General features: G+C 40.8%; 1 protein-coding gene across 1 annotated transcript in view; it reads right to left on the bottom strand.

Annotated features, from left to right (window-relative positions):
* Positions 1-14045: 14045 nt before the first annotated feature.
* Positions 14046-27505, bottom strand: part of NOX3 (NADPH oxidase 3) — a 41121-nt gene continuing 27661 nt past the window's right edge. Inside the window, exons 11-13 of the mRNA XM_075750074.1 lie at positions 21025-21171; positions 16355-16479; positions 14046-14172 (exon numbers count right to left, since the gene is read on the bottom strand). Coding sequence (XP_075606189.1) covers positions 14046-14172; positions 16355-16479; positions 21025-21171 — 399 coding nt within the window. The remainder of the gene's footprint in view (positions 14173-16354; positions 16480-21024; positions 21172-27505) is intronic.

Genomic DNA, 27505 nt, shown 5'->3' with positions numbered 1-27505 from the left:
GGGGAGAAAAGCAGGAGAAAAAAAATTAGCATTTATGGGTTGAGATAAAGACAGTTTAATAGGACAGGAAAGGAAGGGAAAATAATGTAATAATACTAATGCTAATAATAATAAATATACAAAACAAGTGATGCACAGTGCAATTGTTCACCACCCGCTGACCGATGCCCAGCCTATTCCCAAGCGGCAGCCCCCCGGCTAACTTCTCCCCTAGTTTATATACTGTGCATGGTGCCATATGGTATGGAATATCCCTTTGGTCAGTTGAGGTCAGCTGTTCCAGCTGTGTCCCCTCCCAGCTTCTTGTGCACCCCCAGCCTCCTCGCTGGTGGGGTGGAGTGAGAAGATGAAAAGTCCTTAACTTGGTGCAAACATTGCCAAGTAACAAACAAAATATCAACATTATTCTCATCCTAAATCCAAACCACAGCACGATACCAGCTGCTAGGAAGAAAATTAACTCTATCCCAGCCAAAACCAGGACAAATGTTTGCTACAAATGCTGCGTGCCGTGTTACGCTTCCTCTGTCCCTCCTGTTCGTTAAGGCCTTCAGCTTCTTCCCAGTTCCAATGTATTGTTTCCCAACTCGGTGAAAGGCCTCATACCTTTGACACGGGTTAGCACTGATAATACTAATCTATATATGTCACATTTTTATGTCACATAGATGCTTGCATTGTATTGAAAGTCAATGTGATTTAGTCTCCTAACTCAATTCCTTTTGAAATGTTACCTTTGATAATCTCATGTATTTGATGAAAAATCCAGTTGTAAATATAATTTTGATTTAGTTGATAACCTAGACAAGTAAATGTTATGATTTTCAGCAGCTGTAGCATCGTTTAGAGACATTAGCAAATGTGGGTTTATAGCCATATACATCTGATCATCCTTTCCCAGCCTAAACACACATTGAAATCTCATTCTTGTCTATTTCAGAAAGCAAAATATCCAAACAAGAGCAGCTAGGAATAAATAATAATAATAAATAAACTGGAAGGGCTTGAAAGCACCGTCATGGACAATGTCCTGAGTTAAAGTCATTTTGCAAAATGTGAAAGTAACTTGCAAACATTCCAGATTCATACCCTTTGTAAGAATGATCTGTGCTGTTTCCCATTCCCGAGGTAAAGGGATCGGCTTAATCTACCCTTGGATTTATTTTCACATTCTTCCAGACATCTGCATGGACAAATTATTCTGGTTAAAAAAATTGCATAGTTCACACTGTCACATTGTCGTTGTGCTTTGATGCTATAGGATACTCAACTCCTTTACTGAAGCAGCTATGTAAGACTGAGGTGACAAATGTACCTTTTCTAGAGCTTCCAAATGGAGCTGTGCAAGGAGTAACTCTGGGCAGATAATTTCAGGATGCTTTTTGAAGAAAGCTTTTTTGTCATATATAAAGTCATTCTATATTTAAATATCTTAGGTCATCTTTGTATTTTTAAGAAACTTTAACTTTATTTGTTCATCTTTTTCCCTTCCTGTAGCACAATTTAATCATGTGCTCCATCCTTTTAAAGTGACTGGGTGGAATTTTAAGTAACAGCATACTAAAAAAGTAATTCAGCTGTGGATCTGCTATCATTCTGATGGTTTGGGTTCAACTCTACATGAGAGCATTAATTAGCTTCAGTTCATGAAGCAAGCTCTCAATGACTGAATTTCTAGATTGATATTGTCTCTTAGAGTAGTTTTCATTCCTCTGCTTAACAGTATGTCCCAGTGCTTTGTGGTGTTGGCAGCTAGTGGAGTTGAACTTATACAGTAAGGTATGAATTACTTCCCCCCCCCTCAAATTTATTTTATTGACAGTGAATTTTGAAAATTCATAGATCCATTTTCTCCTATGAGCTTTGGATTTTTGTACACTAGTTAACACCATTCAAAAGAAAGAGGATAAAATCAGCATAATAAAATGCCTTCTGCTCTATTCCTCCCATCACAACTGCAAGCGTTCATAAATGTTTTCTGATTACTTCTGCAGGAGGTGAAGTGTACTAAATCCTTCCTCCCCTAGCATTAATTTAATAGAAAATATTAGTAAATGGAATGAGAAGGAATGAATTTACTTTTGTAAATAGTATTACTGCAGACACAGCTTTAATGTACTTTTAAGCAGGGCAGTAACCAAATACCATTAGTTTGGATTACTATGGAGCCAATAACAGAGGTGATAAAGAGTTGGGATGAAGACTTCATATCTGGTTCTCTTAGAATTTATTTTAAGCTGTTAATGGAGAGTAGACATAAGAAATAACTGGGTCCACCTTTGCAATCTTAGAAAATTCTCTAAGTACGAGCAAGGTGGCAGAAATCAGAAAGCAAACAAATGCAGTGTAGCCTCAAATGGTCATAAAAGGGATAAGTGCATCTGTTATGGTTTAACTCCAGCCAGTAACTAAGCACCACACAGCCGCTCACTCACTGTCCCCCTGCAGTGGGAACATAGAATCATAGAATCATAGAATGGTTTGGGTTGGAAAGGACCTCACAGATCATCTAGTTCCAACCCTGCTGCCATGGGCAGGGACACCCTCCACTAGACCAGGTTGCCCAAAGCCCCATCCAACCTGGCCTTGAACACTGCCAGGGATGGGACATCCACAGCTTCTCTGGGCAACCTGTTCCAGTGCCTCACCACCCTCACAGTCAAGAATTTCTTCCTAGCATCTAATCTAAATCTACTCTCTTTCCGCTTAAGGCCATCACCCCTTGTCCTGTCACTACATGCCCTTGTAAACAGTCCCTCTCCAGCTTTCCTGCAGGCCCCCTTTAGGTACTGGACGGCTGCAGTTAGGTCTCCCCAAAGCCTTCTCTTCTCCAGGCTGAACAACCCCAACTCTCTCAGCCTGTCCTCATAGGAGAGGTGCTCCAGCCCTCTGATGATCTTTGTGGCCCTCCTCTGGACTCGCTCCCACAGCTCCATGTCTGTCTTGTACTGGAGACCCCAGAGCTGGATGCAGTACTCCAGGTGGGGTCTCATGAGAGCAGAGTAGAGGGGCAGAATCACCTCCCTTGACCTGCTGGTCACACTTCTTTTGATGCAGCCCCCCATGGGATGGAGGAGAGAATAGAAAAGAAAAAAAAGTGAGAACACTTGTGGGTTGATATGAAGACAGTTTAATAGGACAGAAAAGGAAGAGAATAACAATAACAACAAGAACAACAATAATGTTAATAATAATGATGATACAGGAATATACAAAACAAGGGATATGTAGCACAGTTGCTGCCCAGAGCTGACACTCAAGTAGTTCCTGAGCTATGCCACCTCCCGGCCCACTCCCCCACTTATATACGGAGCATGACATCATATGGAATGGAATATCCCTGTGGCCTGTTTGAGTCAGCTGTCTCTACTGTGTCCCCTCCCCGCTTCTTGGGCACACCCCACCTTCTCGTTGGCAGGGCAGTATGAGAAGCTGAAAAGTTCTTGACTGCTTGGCAACAACTAAAACATCAGTGTGGTATCAACATTATTCTCATCCTAAATCCTAAACACAGCACTACACCAGCCACTAGGAAGAAAATTAACTCTATCCCAGCTGAAACCAGGTCAGCATCCCAGGAAACTGGAGCAGAATTTTATTTATTTACCTAGCTTTATTATTTGTTATTATAATTCTTTACATGAAATATTTAGAGAGGACCTTTAATACACTTGAAAATTTTCTGATCTGTCCTACACGAAAATGAAATCTTGGCTTTCCTGGCAACGCATTGCTGTGCTGTGTGGTGTTTAGCTGGATTCTGTTACTATGTGAGGCAACAAGCATTTTCCTGTGTTCTTTGTTCAGAGTAGGATCAGGCTTGAGTCCAGCATTAAAATCTGTACTCAGATATTTGGATAATATCACTCAGTAGAAAAACCCAAATCTTGTTTCTTTTCTGATACATGTTATTTTTTTGTTTCAAACCTCCTATTTTATCACAGAAATCATGCATTGTATGCCAGAGGACCTAGTTTTCATGTAAATGCTTTATATCATACATAGAATTCAAAGAGTGAGCCAGCATGTATCCCATGCTGGTCCTGTATTAAGTATATCAAAGTATATCCTGATTAAGTATATGAAAATACTTACCTTTCAAACCATGCTGCCTAATAACAATATTAACCATTGCCACTAAAAAGACAATAATGCAATTCAGTTTTATCTTCATTCAGAAAACTCACAGGTATTTTTAAGGGCCGTGTCAAATATCCATAATACAGTTTATGGGAGAGGAAGATTGGTGTAGCAGTTCAAGCAATAGTCTTGGTCCTGAAAGGCTGTGGATTAATCCTTGTCCTGCTGTTCCTTTGAGAGCTTGAGGCAAACCACTTAGCATTTCTGTGTCTCAGTTCCCCATCTAAAACTGGAAATAATAAATTTCCCCCCTGACAAGGATATTATGAGAAAACATACATTCAAAAAAGCGTTTTGAACCCCAGAGGGAGCACTGCACCTTTTAGCCTTGATGCTTAAGTAGCAGCAGCCAATAATTTGAACCCCATTAAGCAGCTGCACCAATAACTTCCACTTAACTGAGCCTAACTTGTGTCTGTCAAGTGTGGGTCTTCCAGAGTAGCACCCAGGTTTGACTGGATGACAGCAAGAGATACAGGTTTTACCATTTCCAGTGAGGCCTTCCAGTAGCTAATCACCTCCTCTGTTTAAAGTGCCTTACTTCCTATTTGAAATTGTTCTTGTTATGCTTTAATTACGCTAGATTAATATGCTAGATTAAAGACCTGCTAGTGCCTAGATTTTCTCCACATGAAGGTACTTGTATGTTATTACAGAGTCATCTCTTAATCTAATTTTTTATATGCTAAGCTGATTGAGCCCTTTAATTGCAAGGTATTTTCTGAAGTCCTTGAAGATGTTTGTGGCTCTTTTCTCTACCTTAATTTCTTAATATCCTAAGATGTACAACAGAACAATTTGCAATATACTGCTATTAGTCTCATCCCTCCCATGTACAAAGGAACAATAATCTCTTTTGCTGCATTATTTTACTGAGTGCCTGTGATGAGATGTTTGTCTAGTAAAGCCTCCGTTTCTTCTTCGGTGTCACTAATTTCCATGGTCCAGCAGTATGCTCTGAGTTTGGCATGCCTTCCATGCCCTGTGATGTGCAGCTTCTCAGTTGCATGTGTTCAGACAGTTTTTGTCTGAGTGACTGTTCTGTGTCATTGACCACTTGTAAAAGCTTTTGAGGTATCCAGACCTTTTTTGGTGATGTGGGCTATATGAGAGTTTTGAATAAGATTGTCTACCTTATATCTTGGTTGAAATTGGTTGGCAAATTAAGCAATATTTGCTGTGGAGTAAAGGGGCAGAAAGGGAACCAGTAGACAGACAGACACACATCATAATTGCATAAGTCTTACTTCTTTAGGGAACCACATTCCAACCAGTTATTATGGCAAATGCCAATCTAAGAATTGAGATTGGTCTTACTTGGCTCCCTGGAAAAGGGGACAATTTCATACCCCTATATGAGACAAAATTTATTTGGAGAGCAAAGCCAAGAAAATTCCCAGTTTCTTCACTAACCCTGTGAGAAAAGTCTCTTCTAATTTAGGAAAAACTTCCCTGTGGAAGCATTTGGTGTCTCCCTTGAACAAAGCTTTCAAGATACAGACTGAGCCTTGAGCATGTGTCTAAACCCCTGGAAACAAAAAACCCATATTATATGCTTTCAACTAAGCATAAGCACAAATGCTCTGCTGAACTGGAGCCTGGTGTAGTAACATTAATAATATAATATAAATTATATATACGGATATAATTGCATCCATCCCCAAAAAGATGTTTCCCCACTTACAGACTTCGTTATTGATGGCTATCTACATGTATAGCAGTAAGACAATCAGCATGTGGTAAAGCACTGGCTATTTCATTATAAACAAGTCAGACAATTTGAAATGAATTAATTTTTTTCCTTTAAAGTTCAGTGTTCGATATTTGCAATATATAATTCTGCACTGACATTGACTAACTGTGCCAAATTCTACTGTCCTCATTTTGGCAAAACTCCAGTTAATTTTGTCGTCTGGACTCCAAAGGTCTGGTTCTGCAGAATGTCAAGCAGATGATACAGTTTCTTTTGGTTTCACTAAAAGCTCTTTCAGCTCAGCACCTCCCAGCATCAGACCATTTAAAAAGTGTTTTCAGGCTCACTTATGAATGGGCAATGTTATAGAAGGATGATGCACTTGCTGTAATAGACATAGGGTGGCCAGCGTCTGCGATTATGCTTGATGTCTCTTAGTATAGATACATCTTTGTAATAACAACCACAGCTTCCATTAAATAATAAAATAGTTGATGTACATTCCTGTCACAGAAATTGTGCTTGGGCATGTTTGCATTACACAAGGTCCAGTTCAGTCAAATCTAGCTGTTTTCCACACAATTTGTATTTGAAGCAGCTTCTGTGTTGACCAGTATCACAGCATACATTTGTTTGTTTCATCCTCAAACCTTTGATATTACATTCAAAATTGTCCGACTGTGCCTCTTAACTATCTTTCGCTTGCCAGCGTGGTAAGGAATCTGAAGAAGAGTAATCTTAAATGGCTAACTCTGCATTGGTATGCGTTCTGTGTAGCCCACTGAATTTCCTTAGCAGCACACAAACCTAGAAAATTGCATGGATATTTTACTAACATTAATGAGCAAATGGTAGACATTCTTCAATCTAAACATTTTTATCTAAATGTAATGTAATTGTGTAGTAATGTATAATTAATGAGTGTGATGTGTTGCAGGTTGATTAGGTGCCTGTGACCTTTTGAATTCACAGTTTGTCTTTCATTTTTTTAACCTTGATCAATTCCTGGAAACATGAGAATAAATACATTGTGCTTGTTACAGGAAGAGGAAATCGTGGACATCAGCTTCTGTGAGATCTAATGCAAATAGGTTTCTGCAAATTTCCTGTGTGCATCCACACTGCAACTACTGTGTGTTAATTTGGGCTTGTGCATGCTTCCTTCTCTTTGCTCACAAAGTTCCACTTAATTCAGATTTTTGACAGTAATGATTTCTGTGAGGGGTTTTGCAGCCTTGGACAGGAGCAGGAGGAAAGACGTTGCTTTTGTGCAGCCTGTCTCAAGCAAGGGCATAGGCCTTTGCATGGGACAGAAGATTCAGCATTCAAGGCAGCAATGCTGGGGAATGGTCAGCAGTAAGTTGGAGACCAGGACTTCTGTCCTGGAGGACAGGCTCATATCTGCCCTCTCTCCTGCTTATTTGAATTTATCCATGGAATAAAATGTTCAGATCTGCGTATTCATCATTTGGCCAAAAAAAAAAAAAGATAAAAGCTCTCCCCAAACCCACATTTTTTGCTTAATAGAAGCGGTAAGACCACTGAACAGCAGACCTTTTATTAAAGTGCAATCTTATCTGTGTACCTTAAGGCGAGCGTGACTGTAAATTGTCTTTCATATTCAGAATTACTGTACCAGAGAAATGGTCTCTAGACAAGAATCAAGACAGTCCAGTAGTTTAATATCTGAATAATACTGATCAGCCTTCAGGACCCAACCTTGAGCCTGACATCAGTCTTCTGTGCATGAGCTTCAAAGGAAACCATATTTAGTCCTCTAGGACAGTAAAAAGATTGTTTGAAGTTAGTAAAGCACATGTGTAAGTATTGGCAGGCTCAGGGCTTTTATCCTCAATGAATACAAATGTCTTACCATGTTAGAAGTCATTATTGTTTAGAAATCATAGTCACAAATATTTGAAGCAGATGATAGCTTTTGAAATATGCTGGTTTGAGTTGTTCGGTGTGCTATACAACTTTTGTTTGTTTCTATATATTCTGAAAGGATATTAATGTCTTTTAAAGAGTTTAAGCCTTTCTTGCTTTTGAAAGAAGTGTGTTTCCATGTCAACTGACACATTTGTTCACATATATTAAGACCATTGTGTAAATGAGGGGTTTTTTCACTATAGGAAATGATTTGTGGAAGGTCAAGATGACTCCTGTTAAATAGACTTAACTGGTTAGAGTTTTAAAATGCAAATCATCAGCCCTCTCTCATTCCAACATGTTCAGGAACATGTAAGTAGACATTCCGGGAAGATTATTCTTTTTGTGTGTACTGAATCTGGCTGAGAGGGAGTTAATTCTCCCCACAGCAGCCCTCACTGTGCTGTGCTGTGTATCGGTAGCAAGCAAGGTGTTGACAACACACCAGTGTTTTGGCTACTGCTCAGCAGTGCTGGCACAGCATCAGGGCTTCTCTCCAACATCTCTCCCCTCCTCACCAGCAGGCTGGGGGTGGGCAAGATCTTGGGAGGGGACACAGCCAGGACAGCTGACCCAAACTGACCAAAGGGATATTCCGTACCGTAGGGCGTCTGCTCAGCAATAAGAGCTGAGAGATAGGGGGAGGAAGGGGGGACATTAGTTATTTATGATGTTTGTCTTCCGGAGCAATCGCTACACATACTGAAGCCCTGCTTCCCTAGAAGTGGCCGGACATCGCCTGCTGATGGGAAGTAGAGAATAAATCTTTTGGTTTTCCTTTGCTTTCACACGTGACCTTTGCTTTTGCTTTATTAAATTGCTTTATCTTGACCCACAAGCTTTTTTCCATCTTATTTTTCTCCCTTCTCTGTCCTGCTGAGGAGAGGAGTGATAGAGCAGCTGGGTGGGCACCTGGCATCCAGCCAGGGTCAACCCACCATATTGTGTCTGCAGCTTTAATGAAATGGACACCTGATTTTATGCCACAGAAATGCAGAATTTCTCAGATAATTAAGTGATCCCACAAGAGGAGTTGGTGTTGCTGCTGCAGAATAGGTAACCTGACTGAGGGGAGAAAGCCTAAGCTCAGCTGGTTTCCAGCACTCAGAAGGTTTAGGTCCGCCGGTCAATGGTAGAGTGCCCTCAACCTTGTAAGTGGTCGCCAAGGTGACTTCACACCCAGTATTTAATTGCTGGAGAAGTGTCAGGAGAAGAGGTGAAGGCCTAGGGACAATTTGCCTCTGCTGCACGTAGTACTGCCCCTTCCAGTCCATCACTTGCTATGCTGCTTTGATAGTCACGGGTTTGCATTCCTCATTACTTTACTGACTATGTATGTTTCATTTAAGCTTTTGGCCTTCATAGGGCAAGCTGGGTGGAAGCATTGTCACATTTTTCTTTTCCTTTTCTCTCTTCCTGAAGAAATGCGGGTGTTTTTCCCTCAAAAAAAAAAAAAAAATCACTGAAATTGTTGACCAGTTGAGATTATACACCTACCCTGTCATTTAGTTTATTACTTTTCTGTAGCAACTGAGCTGCCTTTAAGGCAGTTCTTATAGAATCTCCTGTTAACCAGGAATACTCAAACATATGAAAAGTTTGACACTTTTTTTGAGTTAACAGTATTTACTCTTAACCATTTTATTATAGCTAAAACCAGGAAGGAAGCAAGAGAGTCCTTATAATGATGATGATGATACGGTACACACACCGTATGATGGACATTCTGTTAAGAGTGACAGTTCCTGTTTGATCTTTTAGTGTAACCTAAGGAGCAGACTTGCTTAACTGATTTCTACTACATGCATAACTTTGGGGGAGGGAGAGAGACAGGGGAAGCCCAGAAAGTATAAACCTGCATATTTCAATTTACACTTACTAGTGAATAAACTTAAATTATCGTAACACAACTTCAATCATTATAATACCACTCTTTTTATTGTAAGAGCCAAAGTAATTAATCTGTGTATTTACGATCCCTGTCTAAGATTAGCTTTCTGTCACAGGATGTGGTGAGTCTGTGCTGTTATGACTATATTTTATTTACTAATATTTTCCTACACAGTGCTGAACACTTCCTGCTGAAGAAGCTGAATGGACAAATCCATGAAGATATCTTTCATTTTCCCTGACAGTGAATGATGTTTCCATATATAAACATAATAATAGAGTCATTACATATGCACTCACATTATCATAGCTGCTGTGTGCTCAGTGTTACTCAAAACAAGGCAGGAAGCCAAATCTTCGTAGTTCCCATTTTGATTTAAATTGTATTTGTAATAAAGGGTTTTTCATTCAACCTAAATGCAGTTTCATCCTAGTCCAACAAACCTCCCCACTTCTTTTATTATTATTATTTTTCCTTTATTCTAGGTCATTCAGTCCTGATACAAGTGAAATTCTCCTCTGGTGGTGATAACAGCAGTGCTACTCAATGAACTATAACAAGGGCTCTAAATGCATCTCCTGTAGCATACCACAGTGATTTGCAAAAGTGGGAATAAATCAAAGCAGTGAAGAGATGCCATGTTGAGCCAGAAGCTAAATGTTACATCTTGTTGCATGAGGCTAGGGGGAGAACAGATCCTGTTTTTCTGGCAGCACAATATCTTTGTGCTTGTTACCTCCGATCCAACCCCATTAAAACAATCATTCAGAATCTGCAGGAAATTGTCACCTCTTTATTTCATGCAATGGCAGCTGGTATTGGTGCCTACACACATTTCTCATTTCCTTCAAGATTTTCAACACACATTAAAAAAAGAAGCTTAATTTATATTAAAAAATGTGTCAGCTTACCCTGAGGCTCAGCACGGGCACCAGGGAAAAAAATAAAAGATAAATGCCTCTAGGTGAACTGGCAGAGGCTCTAATTCTCCACTCACTCTACTGCTACACAGTATGCACCACATTAATCATTTCACATAGGCAGGCATTTTAAAAAAACTTCAACAATTTTAAAACAAAGATGCATTGCCCTAAACTTAATAATAATACAACTGTAACTGGTAGAGCAACCTCAGTTCACATATACTGTATCCCCTAATAGAGGAGGTATAAAATAATATTGGAGTCTTCTGTGACATAATTTTTATTATGCTGGGGTTTTTTGTCTATACAGTTATGTCCCCTCTAGTGGGCATTTTTGTGTGTGTGTTTAAGTATACATATATAATGTCGTCATTTGTCTTATTTGAGTGCTGACATACACAGGATGTTTCCTACCTCCTATTTTTATTGTGTGGCTGGCAAAATGCATTATGTGATCCTGGTGAACTCTGTTATGCCTCAGTCCAACTCTAATATAGTTTTTCTTTAACTTTCTGTGCTGAGGAATAGGGAAATATTTTCTCATTTTTCTAGCTTATGTGAATGTTACAACATTCTCATATTTTGTGTTTTGTTTCTCCCTCATTCCAGAATTATCCTGTGCTCCACATGCTTAACAGTGCTAAGCTAGAGAACAAATAATCCTTGATGGCGGAAGACAACACCAGGTCTAGGAAGGTGGCAGTGTCATACTCGGACATCAAACACGAGCAATACAAAGCTGTGAGGGAAGGACTGCGTTAGGGGATAGAACCTATAGCCATGGCAGCTCTAGTGCCAGTGAGAGCCACGAGAAGATGAGTAAAGATTTGGGTTGCATGAAGGCCATTGTTTTGTTGCTTTGATATACAAGGTGCTGCAAGGCTGGCCAACCTAACCAGCTGGAGACAGTCCTGTCTTGGAGAAAGCAGTCGTACAGATGGCATGCGTAGCTTTACGTTAGTCCCAGCACGTTAGAAGATGTGGCTCCAGGGAACGCTCCGTGGGCCCTGGATGGGTTGTTTGAAACACAGTTGTCAGACAACAGCATTTCCAGCAGCTCTGCAGTTGGCCTCGGTTGTGTTTCAGGACTCCCAGCAGCTGCCTGAGAAGATTTGCAGAGGTGAAAAGATGACTCTGTTTTGTACCTACCTCTCAGTGCTATGTGAGTATAGCAGAGACCAGATAACTAGTCTAAGTAACATAGTCTGTGACATATGAGGAAAGGCTGGATCAGTTAGAAGGCAAATTTAGAAACAAGAAAGGCAGATATGAATTAGACTTTGTTAAAAATGTTAAGCAGTGATATATGTATGGGTGCATTTTAGACTCATACACCATTCTCGAGGCTGTCAGCTTGGCATACGAGAAAATGGCAGGCAAACGCGGTTCCTCCCGCATCGGCAGAGATTATTGAACAACCAAACAAAAGGCTTTTCAGTATGATGGGCAACTTGGTGGTCATGGATCCTTCAAGTCAACAGTTGTGCAGCTGGTGTTAACAGGGATCTGGCTTTTACAACCATGAGACCCACTCTGAGGATTGAGAACTGTTAGGAAGAGATGAGGTCCACTGCAGTGCGGCAAAGGCTGACTAGCCTGTCACAAGAGCTTTAAATTAGGAATTATGGGGAGGGAGTGGATGACCAACAATCCAGCGAGGAAGTGGTGGACCAGGACGACAAGCAAAGCATGCAGGATGATGTGCACAGGAGAGACTTCGCAACCAACAAAACAGGGCAGAAGGGGATGCACTCAAAGGGTATCCACAGAAACAAGCAAGTGCCTACAGGACAGCTCTGACACCTATTCTGGAAAACCCACATGACTGGATGCCTCTCTGAAGTGCCTGTACACTAACACACGTGGCATGGGGAGGACACAGGAGGAATTCCATGCTTGGAAGGATCCCCTGCATTATGGTCCTAGAGAGAAGAGGAGTCTGGGAGAACTGGATGATTTTCAAGAATCACCTCCTCCAACTTCAAAAATGATCCCTCTTGCAGTGGAGTAAGTCAACAAATGTGGTAGGAAGCCTGCATGGATGAACAAATCCCTCCTGACAAAACTCAAGCACAAAAGGAGATGTACAAGAGGTGGAAGAAGGGACAGGTGACGCAGGAGGAGTATAGAGACACTGAGTGTGCAGGGATGGGGTTACGGAAGCCAAAGCCCATTGGGAGTTGAGTCTGGTGAGAGAACTGAAGGGCAAGAAGAAAGGCTGCTATGCATGCATGGAACACTAGGAAAATGTTGGTCTGCTGCTGAATGGAGCGGGAACCTGGTGCCCAAGGCCATGGAGAAGACAGAGGTACTCAGTGCATTTTTCACCTGTCTTTACATGTAAGGCTGACCTTCAGAGATGCTAGACTCCTGAGGCAAGTGGGAAAATCTGAAGCAATACAGACCTCGGTGAAGGAGGATCAGGTTAGGGAGCTTTTAAACAAATCCATGGGAACTGATGGGATGCACCCACAAGTGCTGAGGGAGCTGGCCATTCCTCATTATCTTTGGTCATGGTGATGGGAGGAGGTTCCTGAGGACTGGAACAATGCAAATGTGGCTCCTGTTTTCACCGAATCGGCTCTGAGCAGGGGGTTTGGAGTACGTGAGTTCCAGTGGTGCCTTCCCACCTCAGTCACTCTGTCATATATCTGTGATTCTGTATCTTTTAAAGCCTATTCTTCAGTGCCCCTGAAGCCGTGTGACATTTAAAGGACACCTGAAACTTTTTTCCACTATTTCAGCTGCCTGTCTCAGGAGATCTGTTTGCTGAGTGCAAAAATTTCTGGAGTCTCCTTAACATATTAATCCTCAGAACATAGTAGCTTATGGCATGCAGAGCCACCATCGCTGCAGAAATGTTAGGTTTAAATGGTGCATAGCTTGGTAGGGCAAAAGGAATTTGTTGGGCAGTGTGTGTATAAACAATATTGCTACAGCTCAAAAGGTGATGTGGATGTGGATGTGTGCGCAGTGGGAGGCTATAAGGAGTGTAAAATCAGAACACCAGGAAGAAAATGCTTTGAATGGCTGGGCATGATTTAAACAGCAGGAATATGAGTATTGCCTGCGGTAGTATTTTGATCACACACAACAATGAGGTACAGTTCTAAATGTCTGTTTTACTCATGCCTTTTTCCTCAAAGGTTAGTCGTTTGTGCTTGTTTTCACACAGACATAGATGGATTCACAACATCATTAAGTAAGCAATGGAGATTCAGCTCTTCAGTTCTTTGAAGGAAAGACTAAGGATGGGGTCCAAATCTTTAGTTGGCATAGGATGGCAAAGGATGGGGTCCAAATCTTTAGTTGGCATAGGATGGCATTTTTCTACTGAAGTCAATGCACCTACTTCAATTTACAACTCCTAATGTCCAGCCTGAATGCTGCAGAATGAGTAGAGGACAGGAGAAGGTGAGGAAAAAACCCATCATTTGGTAATACCTATTATACATTTAAGAAGTACAGCCTAGAAACTTTCTTTGTTGTAGTGAAACTGAACTCCTCTTGGATCAACTGATGAATATGAGTTGCATGTCTTTTGAAGGATCTTAGAGAGAGTCTTGGGTCCACAGAAGAATACTCCAATACTGTTGCTGTAATTGCAATAACAACACAAACATGAGAGTAGCAGAGTAAATGGATAAACTGTACCGTTTAGCTGACTTCAGCTTTGCATCTTTTGAAATGGCTTTTTGAGAAATACATTTGAAAAAAATTGTGTTACTGTCACAAAGTATTACAGTATAATTATTTTAATGCTTTAGTGTTTATTATGTCTTATTGCGTTATTTATTTGAATTGCTGTATTACAGGTCACAAACTATTTTAGATGGTAGTTCTTTGGTTTTGATCTTCATTGCTTTTTTTAACCAGAGAAGCAAACACACTGCTTGGGCTGAAAATTTTCAATGCTTTTTCTCCAGCCAAGTTAATTTTTTTTTTCTAAAAAATGCACAAAATTCTCAGCTACTTCTGAGTTTTCTTCTTTTTTTCCCTTCATTTTAACACTTTTCTGCCTATGGAAAAATGTTAAATGGCTGATTTAATAACAAAATGTCTAAGTAGGTAGTTCTTTTAAAATAAGAACATGACCAATGTAACAAGAAATTGTGTTCCTAAGTGCCTAAATCTGTTACAGGGAGCTGGAAACCTGGTTACTTGCTGCGAAGTGCCTTAAAGAGTGTGCTTCTAAATACACAGCACATATTGCTTTAAAACACATATATGTACACACAGATACACACACATGCTGTGCTACTGGGAAAAGCTCAATCTCTGTAAACACAGTGCAAGTGACAAGTGACAGCACGAGTTTCAAAAAGTTTGCTCCTGTAAAGGAGGTGCCGGAGATATGGTTTGGATGCCCAAACCATAGTCCCTAGAAGTAGTGCCCATATTGCTCTGGTGCTCAATTGCGCTAGGTTGAACCTGGAGTGGTATATTCCTGCTAATCAGCTAAAAGACAGTGCTGCAGCCAAGGGAAAGTCCATGGACTTTGGGTGCAGGGACACAAAATTTAGTCAGTTGTAAAACCTGATTGTTCCATCACACAATAGAAACACTTTTTATTTGCCTCTTGAACTTTCTGTGACTCAGAGCAAGAAAAAATGGAGTATTTTTTTCTCATAAGGAATGCTTATTTCATGCAAGGTTTTCTTTAAAAGGTTCAACATTGACGATAAACATCTAGGCATCTAGGTTCAGAAGCAAATACAGATTTTTCTGTCACTTAGCACTGACTTTCTAAGGAAATACCACAAGATCCAGTATAGAAAGTTAATGCCCATCTCCTTCCCTGAGCATCAGAAAACCAGATTTTTCTCAGTTGTACTTAAAAAAAGTAACAAAAAATAAGGTTCCAACTATAACTTTAAAAACTCTGTTTATGCAGTAGAATCCCTATAAAGTCTTTCAAAAATCATATTTTCTACTCTTGGCCTTTTTCTATTTTTAATCTTTCATATTTCCTGATTGTATTTATTTTGACCTCCATCAAGTGCTTTCTCTGTGACTGTTATTTTTGCAATTTTATGGTATTCTTGTAGTTTACTGTATTCTCTTTGATCTCCTCCCTTTCAGCTTTTTCTTGGGTCTTTTTCATCTTTAAAAAATTTTTTCTTCTTTTTCTTTTTGTATCTCTGTCTCCCAAGTGCAAGCCTTTATTTTGCATTAGCAGGTAAATGTTTGGAAATCATAGAGAGTCACAAAGATTCTGGAATTTTCTACTGCTGAACACAAAATATTTCAAATTCTTGCTTCAAAGGCTTTCAGGAACAAAGAAGCTTTTCTCAGACTACTAGCGAATCCACCAAGTTCAAATGAACTGTCTTTGCCAGGAGAGATGAACTAATAACAGAACAGCATAGTCTTGCAAGAGTAGCCAAATATGTTAGGGGAACAAACATATCCTTGACATCATAAGAAAAAAATCACAGTTTATCTCTTTAATAACCATCTTCAAGGGAAATTAATGCTACTTTGTCCTTTGTGCAGAACAGTAATTGGATTGTGTGTTTCAATTATATCTGGACAAAGGCCAGGATATTGAAATACTTCTAAATATTAGATTTTCTTGTCCAAAAATTAGATTTTATTGGCATTCTCTTTCCGAGATTTCTTCATTAAAAGCTTCATTAAGCATAAATCTTCTTTCCACGCAGCAAAAAAACTAAATTATTTTAAAAGGGTCATTTAGAAAGGTTTGCCCTCCCCTTCGCCCACTGTTTATGCTGAGAGAAGAGTTACCTAACAAGGTTAGAAGCCAGCCTGCCTTACCTAGGATGGTTTTCGGCTAGTTGCTTGAACTCATTTTCCCAGTTTGGCCTTCCATAGCAGGTCTTCTGTCTCAAACCAGTAATTACATCCATCTTGTCATCATAATGTAGGGCTATGTGAGTAGCCTAAAGGCAAATTTACAAGATAAAAATTTTAGAGTCAACAACGTATACTCCAAGTAAGAGGAGAAAGCAATAATGCTGCTTCGTGGTGAAAGGCAGAAGTATTAATGAGGGAAAGGAATATGTGTAATTGTCAAATGGAAGGAGGAGAGGAGAGGAGAGGAGAGGAGAGGAGAGGAGAGGAGAGGAGAGGAGAGGAGAGGAGAGGAGAGGAGAGGAGAGGAGAGGAGTACTCAAGAGTTCACAAAATGACTAGAACTACAAAAAGTACTTCCAAAAGTGCCCAAGACCTCAGAGTTCACCTTCTTGAGATGAAATGTTTGAAATGAGGTGGGATTAAATACCTGTCCTTACTGGCCTGGGCCTGAGTGCCTCAGTCCTTTCAAAGACAGGTCTTAGATTCCTAAACCTGTTCTCAGTCTTTGAATTGCACCCTACAGTTCCTTCATTGCAGATCCTGAAGTGATAGTCACCATTATAAAGTCCAAGTTGGAGTTTAGGAAAGGGAACAAAATGTACTATAACAGAGTTTCACAATAAATTTTAGCAATTGCATGCTACTATATATGCATACATCCTGAATGCACATGCATTCTGCTGCTGAATGGAAAAGACAGTGCATGTAAGAGCTCAGCAGGGGTAAAACCGTGAGTGATTTGACTCTTCTCAGATCCTCAGGGCAGCGAGGAGGGTGCACAGCAAGCTCACTACCCTGGACTTGAGGAGAACAGACTTTGGCCTCTGCAGGGACCTGCTTGGTAGAGAACCAAAGGATAAAGCCCTGGAGAGAAGACGGGCCCAAGAAAGCTGGTTGGTATTCAAGGGTCACCTCCTCCAATCTCAGAAGCGACACATCCCAACAAAGAGGAAGTCAGGCAAAAATGCCAGGAGGCCTGCATGGATGAACAAGGAGCTTCTGGACAAACTCAAGCACAAAAAGGAAGCCTGCAGAGGGTGGAAGCAAGGGCAGGTAGCCTGGGAGAAATACAGAGAAATTGTCTGAGCAGCCAGGGATCAGGTTAGGAAAGCCAAAGCCCTGATAGAATTAAATTTGGCCAGGAACATCAAGGGCAACAAGAAAAACTTCTGTAGGTATGTTGGTGATAAAAGGTGTTGTCAACGACATGGACAGTGGATCGAGTGCACCCTCAGCAAATTTGCTGATGACAGCAAGCTGTGTGGTGCAGTTGATACTCTGGAGGGAAGGGATGCCATCCAGAGGGACCTTGACAGGCTGGAGAGGCAGGACCGTGCGAACCGTATGAAGTTCAGCAAGGCCAAGTGCAAGGTCCTGCACGGGGGTCAGGGCAATCCCGAGCACAACTACAGGCTGGGCAAGGAATGGATTGAGAGCAGCCCTGAGGAGAAGGACTTGGGGGGGTATTGATTGATGAGAAGCTCAACATGAGCCAGCAGTGTGCGCTCACAGCCCAGAAAGCCAACCGTGTCGTGGGCTGCATCAAAAGAAGTGTGACCAGCAGGTCAAGGGAGGTGATCCTGCCCCTCTACTCTGCTCTCATGAGACCCTACCTGGAGTACTGCATCCAGCTCTGGGGGCACCAGTACGAGAAAGACATGGACCTGTTGGAGTGAGTCCAGAGGAGGCCACAAAGTTAATCAGAGAGCTGGAGCACCTCTCCTATGAGGACAGGCTGAGAGAGTTGGGATTGTTCAGCCTGGAGAAGAGAAGGCTCAGGGGAGACCTAATTGCGGCCTTCCAGTATCTGAAGGGGGCCTACAGGAAAGCTGGTGAGGGACTGTTTACAAGGGCATGTAGTGATAGGACAAGTGGTCATGGCCTTAAGCTGAAGGAGGGTCGATTTAGATTGGATGTTAGAAAGAAATTCTTGACTGTGAGAGTGGTGAGGCACTGGAACAGATTGCCCAGAGAGGTTGTGGCTGCCCCCTCCCTGGCAGTGTTCAAGGCCAGGTTGGATGGGGCTTTGGGCAACCTGGTCTAGTGGAGGGTGTCCCTGCCCATGGCAGGGGGGTTGGAACTGGATGATCTTTAAGCTCCCTTCCAACCCAAACCATTCTATGATTCTATGATTCTCCTCAGGTGGAGGCAGGTGCAGAAAGTGGATCAGCTCAGGTGAAGCACTGAACTAAACAAGCCGCACAGCTCTGAGTGCCAAGAAAACAAATCCTGATTTTCATGGGCATTGACTGTCTCACAGCTCCTATGCTACACCCATTACCATGCTATCTGAGTACTCCAGGTGCATTTAAAAACAAAACCACCGTCTCTCCTAATTGTGCTGCTATTGTGTAGGAGTAATACGCTTGTTTTCACTACAGACTATCATCGTTACTATCACTGTCAAGAAATTACCAGAGGAAAGCTAAGTTAAAAAATGGGCTTTGCATTTAGTTCAGGCCCTAGCATGAATTAGGCATCATTATCATCTCTTGCAGAATCAGTTGCTGAAATTTAGATCCATTTCCCGGGAATATTGTATATTCCTCGTGCTAATGAGTCTTCCATGTTGCTTAATAACTCAATTATTCTGGTCAAGCACAATTGTCACAAGAGGTCATGTTTCTAAAAGATCCTTCTTGTTAGTTAGGGCCAATGTCATGGAGGACTTGGAAAAGTCTAAGAAAGAACTTAAAGTGTTTGGTGGGAGTGGGAAGTGGGGAACTGCAAGATTTTTTAATTCGCTACAACAAAATTGTGCAACTGAGCAGATGGACTATTTCTTTTCACATTAAGTGGAACTTTTCCAGGATTTTTAGTGTTAGCCCTTGGTATAGCTCACAGCATTAAAGTTGCCTAGGAATCTCAGGGTCATTGCAAGGAGCAATAGGCTGAAACGTGATTTCTTGTCCAAGCAGAGGCAGATATGTGCCATATCTGTTTGATTATCTGATGCCAACATGAATCTACAAAGAGCTCAAAGCATTGCACAAATGTTATGTCTGAGAGTAAACACCTGCCAGTAGTGAAGGATGCACTAGAAGTTGTAAATTGCCCATCCTGCTTGGGTTCAACTTCACCTGACTACTGGTCATCTATATGGTGTGACAGGGAGAGAATGGGGAGAATATTGGTTTTGTTGTTTGCTAAGTAAAGCATCTTCCAAATATTACTGGTGCTGAAGCTGAAATCTTGAGGAGTGATGAACTGGAATTTACTAAAGATGAGTAAAACCTATAAGATAAGGGAGCTTTGTGGATGTCTGAAGAAGGAGGAGCTGTTACCCAGCACAACTCCCTGGGTTTGGTCAGAGTAGGAGAAGCAGCCACTGAAAAGCAATCCTCTTACCCCACAGCTCTTTACAGGTGGGATGCTGGGGAGCTCCAGGAGCAAGAGCAGTACCAGTGTAGGCAGGAAGGCAGCACAGCGTCAGGGATGCTCCTCTGTCATCTATCCAGCAGCACAGGATAATGAGGCAGTGCTGACAGGAGGCTGGACCACGGCATTTGAAAAGAAGGAGGCCCTTCAGAAAATGCAGGGCACACGACTGAAGAGTCAGACATCCCAGCAAGAAGAGTTGTCTCCCTATCTGACTTCTGGCCTGATGTTTGCCCAAGAGGGAAGTGGGATGATGACAGTTGAGAGATGAGGACAACTTTGTGTTTTGTTAGGTTCCTCAATAGCTTCTTTCAAAACAGGTTTTGGGTAATACCCTGTGATATTGCTAATGCACAGTGGTGGTTTCTATGACTGCCATATACTTCACGGTGGGAGTACATTTTTCTGAATAAAGCTTTATGCACATACCTCATTACTTGACAGAAGCCCTAAGGAAAGCAGAAAGGAACAATGGTTTTTTTGTGGCAGCAGAGGCAGGAAGGGAAAAGCTCTATGAAATCTATTTTTTTAATCTCTACTAGACAGTCCTTCATTCAACAGAGACAGCAGGAAATAAAACAGTAGAGCAAAGACTTTCCTGTGAGAGTTGTTCTGGCAGGTGCCTAGCTGATTAAAGTGTCATCTGAGTGATCCATTAAAAATAAGAGGGAGAGAAAATAAACTCATCTGGGTCTAGGTAAAGACTAAAGAAGTTGAATAAAAATAGACCCAGTCTAAGGATTAAGTGCTTCAAGTTGGGATGATCCAATGAAATTGTAAGACGGCAAATTTGAAGTAGAGAAAATATATTTTCAAACAACATGAAATAGTCCATAGAGTTTGTTGCCAAAATGTTCTAAGCACAGCAGGGTTCAAAATTGTACTGAACAGCAAAAAATATACTAAATAATAAGAGTAAAAAACCTCAACACTTCTTCTACAACCCTCCGTTTCAAAGACATGGACAAAATGTCCCTTTACAAGCTCCTGAAAGGCTCTCTGCACTTTCTGCAAAACACCTGGCAATCAGTGCTGCCCAAGCCAAGACAGAAGACTGGAAGGATCACTGGCTTGATTTCTTCATTCCTGTTTTCCTAAATGTAAGATGGAAACAGACGGCTTGGTGTCTTTATATTTACAGTTCTTTGTCTCTCTGCTTCATCCATCATTTATTCAGCTGTTCCTGTTCCATATGTTACCATACTGGAAAAGCAAGGTACATTAACTCAAACTCATAAGAGTTTCATTATTACCTGATTTTCATCCCAGCTAGTAAGAAATATATGATAACTTAGAAAACCATTTTTCCCTTTTTCAGCCATTTTTGTTTCCAAATGGAACAGAAGATCAGCAAACCACTCAAATGCTGATGGGTCTCGACAAATCCAGTAAAAATAAACCTGCCAGATAAAAGTAAAGAGATTTAACAAGAAGCAAACTTACTATAAAACTTCCTAATGATTGGCTCAACTCATTAACCGCATAGTGTGTAACTCTTTTCCACTGTAAATTTAAACATAATTACATATCATTTTGGTGATGTAGTTTCTATCTTTAAAATTTTCATTTTCTTCTTAAACATTGAGTGAATATATTAATGTGCTGGTGAAGATAGGCAATGTACAAGTTCCCCATCTCCCCCTGCCAGTGCATCTCAGCTTTGACTAACCTAACACAACACCTAACTCTGCATTTCTTGCAAATAACATGATTATTATTTGAAATTTTTTGTTTATTTTCAGTTATGTTCAAAATGGAATTTCAGTCTCATTCAGCACTGAAGCAAGGAATTCCTGTTTCTCAAGACCTTATGCCATAGGTTAACAGTTGATGCGGTCAAAAGATACAGTTATGTTCTTCAAGTCAGATACAGGCCACAGAACACTCCTACTTCTTTTATATTGTATTTTTTGTTTAAATTGGAGCATATAATTTCTAGATAAACTGTAATTTTAAAGTTGCCAAAGGGGTAAAATGAACCACTATCCCATGACTGGTTTTCTATTGGTTGAAAACCTCCTCCCAATGAAAAACTTAAAGAGTTTCTCATCCATATTGCTCCAGCTTCATCTCCCATATGGTGGATCTTGGTTTAGTTGTCTATTGGATTGGAGAGCCTGTTATTTAAGTGTTGGGTTTTTTTCCCCCAGGTAGAAATTAGAGGCTGAGATCAAGTCATCCTATAATCCTCTCTATGGTAAACCAAACATTCCTGGGATCTGTCACTGACAGGCTAATTCTCCATCCTTTAATCATTCCTATGGCTTATTTCTGTCTGTTCCTCCTCTACTGCAGTCAGTCACAAACAGAGCAGAGACTTTGTTTTAAAAAAACCCAAAAACCAAAAAACAAACACTATTTTATTAGGATCTTGGCATAGGGTAATGCTTGCATAAGGAATAAAATCTTCCAAACAAGATGGTTAGTCACTGTCCATATGATGATGAGAGCCTCTATTTCAAGAGTCCTTGCTGTGGCATCTTCAGCTGGATCAGGTGGGATTCACCAAACTTCTTTTTCTGCTCAGTTCTTATAGCCAGCTGGCCCAGGTCGCCATTGTGACCACTCCAGCATGTGCATGGTCTGTAGTGACATATTGTGATCTATGTCTTAACTACATGCAAAGCGTCATCTAACTAATTAACTGACTATAAAAGACTGTCCTGTGTGACCGCTTCTGCAGGAACAGTTTCTGCTGACCATTTGCAAATGTCTTATCTATGTACAAGTTAATGAATTTTGCAGCAGGAACTGCCTGGGGAGTCTCAGGACTGGTGAGTTTCCCTTCCCAGGATCTTAATCAACACACCGAGACACACAGTTGGCCTAGGCAGAGCAGGATCTGCCTTAGGAAGTCTTCAGGACAGCTGTAAATTCCCACCTGGACACCTCATCCACCAATGTTGTGCTGCAAAGGGGGTTGGGAGTACAGCCCATCCCCTGGTTGCAGGTCAGTCCCTTGTCTCAAGCCTGTCCAGCTGTGTAGATGACTAGACTGGGAGCTCCTGCACCACCCAGGGGATGAACGTCTGCCGTTCCCTGGGTGTCTGCCCAGGCACTACCGTGATGCCTGGCAGAACCACAATTATCAGAAAAATCTGACTGCAATTCTTATAACTCGACTTCTGTAGCCCTTGCCACACAATCCATCATTACTTTTGAACAGAGGGCACCAGACCTCAAATGGGCATCTGTGGGCAATGTAATTTTGAATGCAATTATTTTTATAGTGCCTCCAAAGAAATAATTCACAAAGATGGAGGAAGCCTAAAAATACACAATTTCAGATGAAAAAAAAACGGCGTGGAGGACAATGTATAAACTTAAAACAAAGAGATGGTTGGAACTTGTTTTATTGTGACTGTGATTTTTATTTTGTTGCAAAATCCCTTCATTTCCTCCAACCCATCTTTCTTTGTGCTCACCAGCCCCTCTGTCTTTTATTATACCTCAATATCAAAGGTAATATAGATGGTCTGTCCCCAAGGCAATCATTGTGGGAGCTCTGATGATTTGGAAATTGTAGCCCTTTTCCATAGAATCAATGAGATAAAGATACATATTGGACACTTCTGAAGTGAAAAATCAGAGAAGAAACCAGAAAGCTATCAAGACATTTCCCGAAGATTTAATATACTAGGTTGTTGGACTTCTGGTAAGGTGGTGGGAGAAAAATGTGGTAACACCATGCTTCACTGGAGATTTGGTGGAAGAGACTAACAGTAATTTGAGATGTTTCCTAGATCTGAATGTACTGTAAGGGACCATCTGTGGTTTCTGTGAGAAATATAAATGAAGTATGATCCCAGGAAACAGAGATAAAGCATTCAGGGTTAAGTAGGGTATTTTTACAGCCTAGGAATAGGGCTGTCTGCAGAACTTTAGTACTACCCATCTTGGCTGTTTGCTTTTCCCCCTTCTGTTTCAATGTTTTGCCTTAAATGTAACCTCATTTCTTTACAGGGGGGTTGCTGCAGATTTACACTGGCATAGGTTATGAGGGAAAAGTAAGACCACTGACTTTATAGCATTTAGTTTTTGTGACCAACAACAGCATTATTTTAGATTACCAAAACTAGATAAGATTTATAGCCTTAACCTTTCTGTAGGTTTTTTGTGCCTGAATCCTGAAGTCCCCGCTTGTTCTACATGCTCAGCACCTCAAAGATCAGGCTGCTGAGTGCTGTCAGTCTGTATCACACCATGGCTGTTGATTTGTAGTGACAAATTTCTTCACCCAGCCTCTACTTGATTATCTTATTTCTCAAGTCTTTTCAGTAGTTCAGGTTATGGAAATGTATATTTAGAACACCTGTGTGGAGAGGAGGCATGTGCTTCTAAATGAACAATGAATTTGTGCATGGGGCAGCAACTGGGAGCATGTGGGCAGGACTGGGAACCCAGCGCATTTGGGGAAGGAGGAAGAAAAGCTAGCTGATGAGTTGAGACGATGTGGTCTTGGAAATGGGGGACTGGTTTCCAGAATATCAGGCTATGGAGCTCAAAGGAGTGCTTTTAGCTGGTTGCAGAACTAGCTGTCACAGAGGCAGCGAATCCAACCGAAGTGGATCAAGCCACCTCTGGCACAGTCCTCTCGAGAAAGGATGTAGCTTTCTGAAGCTGCAGAAATTTCTTAAACTCATCCCTGGTGTGGTTCCACTGAAGCGTTTCCCATCACACTGCCTCTAATTTTCACATGTTAGAGGTGGAGAGCATTTGGTAATGAAGACAGACTGTCATTATAAGAAGTATTTTTTGCCATGATTATAAGAAAAGAGGTAGTGAAGAAGGATGGCCTATGGGTAAAAGGTCTCCTTTTCCCTTAGATCAAAGAGGACTTCTAGTATAATATGTTCAAATAAATGGTGTTTACAAAGAAGTCCTCCTTTCTTTACACTGACTGCCCATAGCATAACACATTACATGTATAATTAAAATAAAATAAATGCACAAAAAATTAATCCTTATTAAAACTGTAGAATAAAGCCAGCATCAGTACATTTCTATAATTAAACAATTATTCTGAATATTTTTTTTTTCTTGTAAGCCTCATACTATTAACTGACTGCAAATATTTAGGACCCTTAAAAATCTGTTACAGATTTATGTTTCATTAGTCTCCACCCACCCTACCCCTATCGACTACATTCATCAGCTTGATGGCTTGCCCAAATAAACTGTCTTAAATTTTCCAAGTGCTCCTTTTGCAAATTGAGTTAGATGCAGTATTGCTATTAATCAGATCTGTAATGCAGGGGTTTGAGTAGTCGCTTAGTTCTGTAATACTCTGCTCCCTTGCAATGCATGCATATTTATCATTCACTTTCCCACATCCTGAATTTTGTACGACAGGAGCAAGAGCTCCGATACCACTTTCCTGTAAGGTGAAAGAACGTATTTTGTAAATCAGCTTCCATCATGCAGAAAGTCATTAATAATTATCTATTGATGACCATCCATCTGTTTCTCCCTGCTCCCTGAAGACAGAGGTGGAGCTGCAGCTCTGGGCAAAGCCAGCTTTTCACCAAAGGTGATGAAGGGGGGATGCCCAGGAAGGCATCTTCATCCCTGACTCTTGCTGCTCCCTCTTAGACATGCATGACTAGTCCCTGCAAAACCCTCATGCAGAGAACCGGGGTTTGGCAGCCTGCACGAGGCACTGACTTACAGCTAGGGCAGCAGCAAGCAGCCTTTTGTATAAACGCAGGGCAAGGCTTGAATTCATACCCCTAATTTTGAAGCAAGAAGCCTAAACTGTTCTCGAACACAGCTCAGAAAGACGGTTACATTTGACAGCAAAAAGAGCCCAGTGTTTTTAGGTCTTTGGGAGATGTTTTGCAGAGAAGGCTGTGAGCTGGGGTAGAGCTTGAAGGAGAAGGGTATCTCAGGCAGGGACGGTCAGTCTTAAAGCAAATGGACGAGGGTGTTTTTGTTTTCCACACTGTATGTAGCTGAACTTACTGCTACAACTTGCTGTGGCTGTCAAAGGTCTACATGGCTTTGAAAAGCAATTAGACAAATCAACGGAAGAGAAATCTACTAAGGGATATTAAACAGAGAGATGCAGCTCTTGTGTCAAGACATTACTGAACTGCAAGTTGGCCAAAGGCAAGAAGGTGTCCACTAAAGACATATTCCCATATGATTTTCTGGTCTGTATACTTTTCCCTAGGCGTTCATGAACAGTCGCTGTTGGAGACAGGATATTGGGCAATATGGATCTTTGGTGACACTCAGTAGGACCCTTCTCATGTCCTTAAGTAGGGTAAAAGAGAAAGTGGATGTTTGCTAATATGATGGATCAGTACAATTTTATTAATTTTAGCAGCAATTGATCTGAAAAATGAGACCACTAATGTGAAAAAAAAGATCATTTTATGCATAACTAAAGCCAGTAGAAACTTTCTAGCCATGACTAGTGGTAGCGCCCTTCCTCATTGCAAAAAAAAATGATAGGGAAATGAAGGCTCTGAGGCCATTTAATCGTGAAGAATCAATTAGATAAATGTGTACTCCTTTTGATTTGCTGGGTTTTTTAAATTATACAGCTGCAGACATTATGGAAGCTATGAGTATTTATATCTCAACCGTATGTGGGCAACACTAAGAAATATTAGTTCAATAAGCGTAATGATAGCTGTACTCAAATCAAAACGAAGTTGTTAAAAAAAGAAAAACCTCTTATTTATTTCCTTAATAGACATTTCTATGGTACTCATCATGGCAGAAAGAGAGTGCTGAATACTTTGAGGAAGATTAAATTATTTGTAATTATACCACAAGTGGAAGCTTTTAACCAATGGAAAAAAATGTGGAACTACCCTGAGATTAATCGTTCTCACTAAGATGACTGCTAAATTTTTTAAGTAATGCTGTGAACTTCCCCAGCAGCTTTCATCCAGGCTTTCAAAATATTTTACAAACACCAATGAAGTTTAGCCTCATAACACCTGCGAAAAATAAGCATCACTATTCCCACTGCACCAGTAAGGAAGCCAAAATACAGAGAAAGGACATATAGAAATCATGATACTTTTGTATTTCACAGGAATTCACAAAAATTGAACTCTATAGCAGAAAACCATGGCAGAAGGCACCATGCACTTTTATTTGCAGGCACACTTACCCAAGATTCAAGCTAAGCTATGGATGAACACCCTGAGGTATACTATACTATACTATACTATACTATACTATACTATACTATACTATACTCTCACTGCATAGTTAAATTCTGTTCTTTTCCCCTTAAGATAATAACCGCAATGACAATAATAACAATTTTACTTGTATACATCTAGAAAATATATAGTGTGTATATATAATGTGTATATACATATATGTAGCTCTCCTTCCAGTGGAAAGGATCATTTTGGAGTATTTGCAAATACACTTCTTTTTACATCTAGCACATATTTTCATTTTTATTTCCCTCCCTTCTCAGTGCTTTTTCTGCCTCAAAGATCCCTCCTGGCAATTTGAACCTGTCCTCAACTCCTCAGTTACTGAAATCCCAGATGCTTTTTCAGTGGCAGCTTGTCATTAAGATGCCAGTTTTAACACTCTTTCATTTAAAAAGATCAGCCCCTTGGTCCTGCAGTCAGCTCCGTATGTACTGACCCTCTCAGAGATCTGTCCATTCCAATGCAATTTCAACATCTGTCCTTAAATGCGAAATGTTGAACGGTTCCTGATTCAACTTTTACAATGGAAAATACCACTTGCCATGATGGA

Source organism: Balearica regulorum, chromosome 3 (genome assembly GCF_011004875.1).
Source record: "Balearica regulorum gibbericeps isolate bBalReg1 chromosome 3, bBalReg1.pri, whole genome shotgun sequence".
In the NCBI taxonomy this organism is placed as follows: Eukaryota; Metazoa; Chordata; class Aves; order Gruiformes; family Gruidae; genus Balearica; species Balearica regulorum.
The sequence above is the reverse complement of the archived record's forward strand: the minus strand, read 5'-3'. Positions and strand labels throughout refer to the sequence as shown.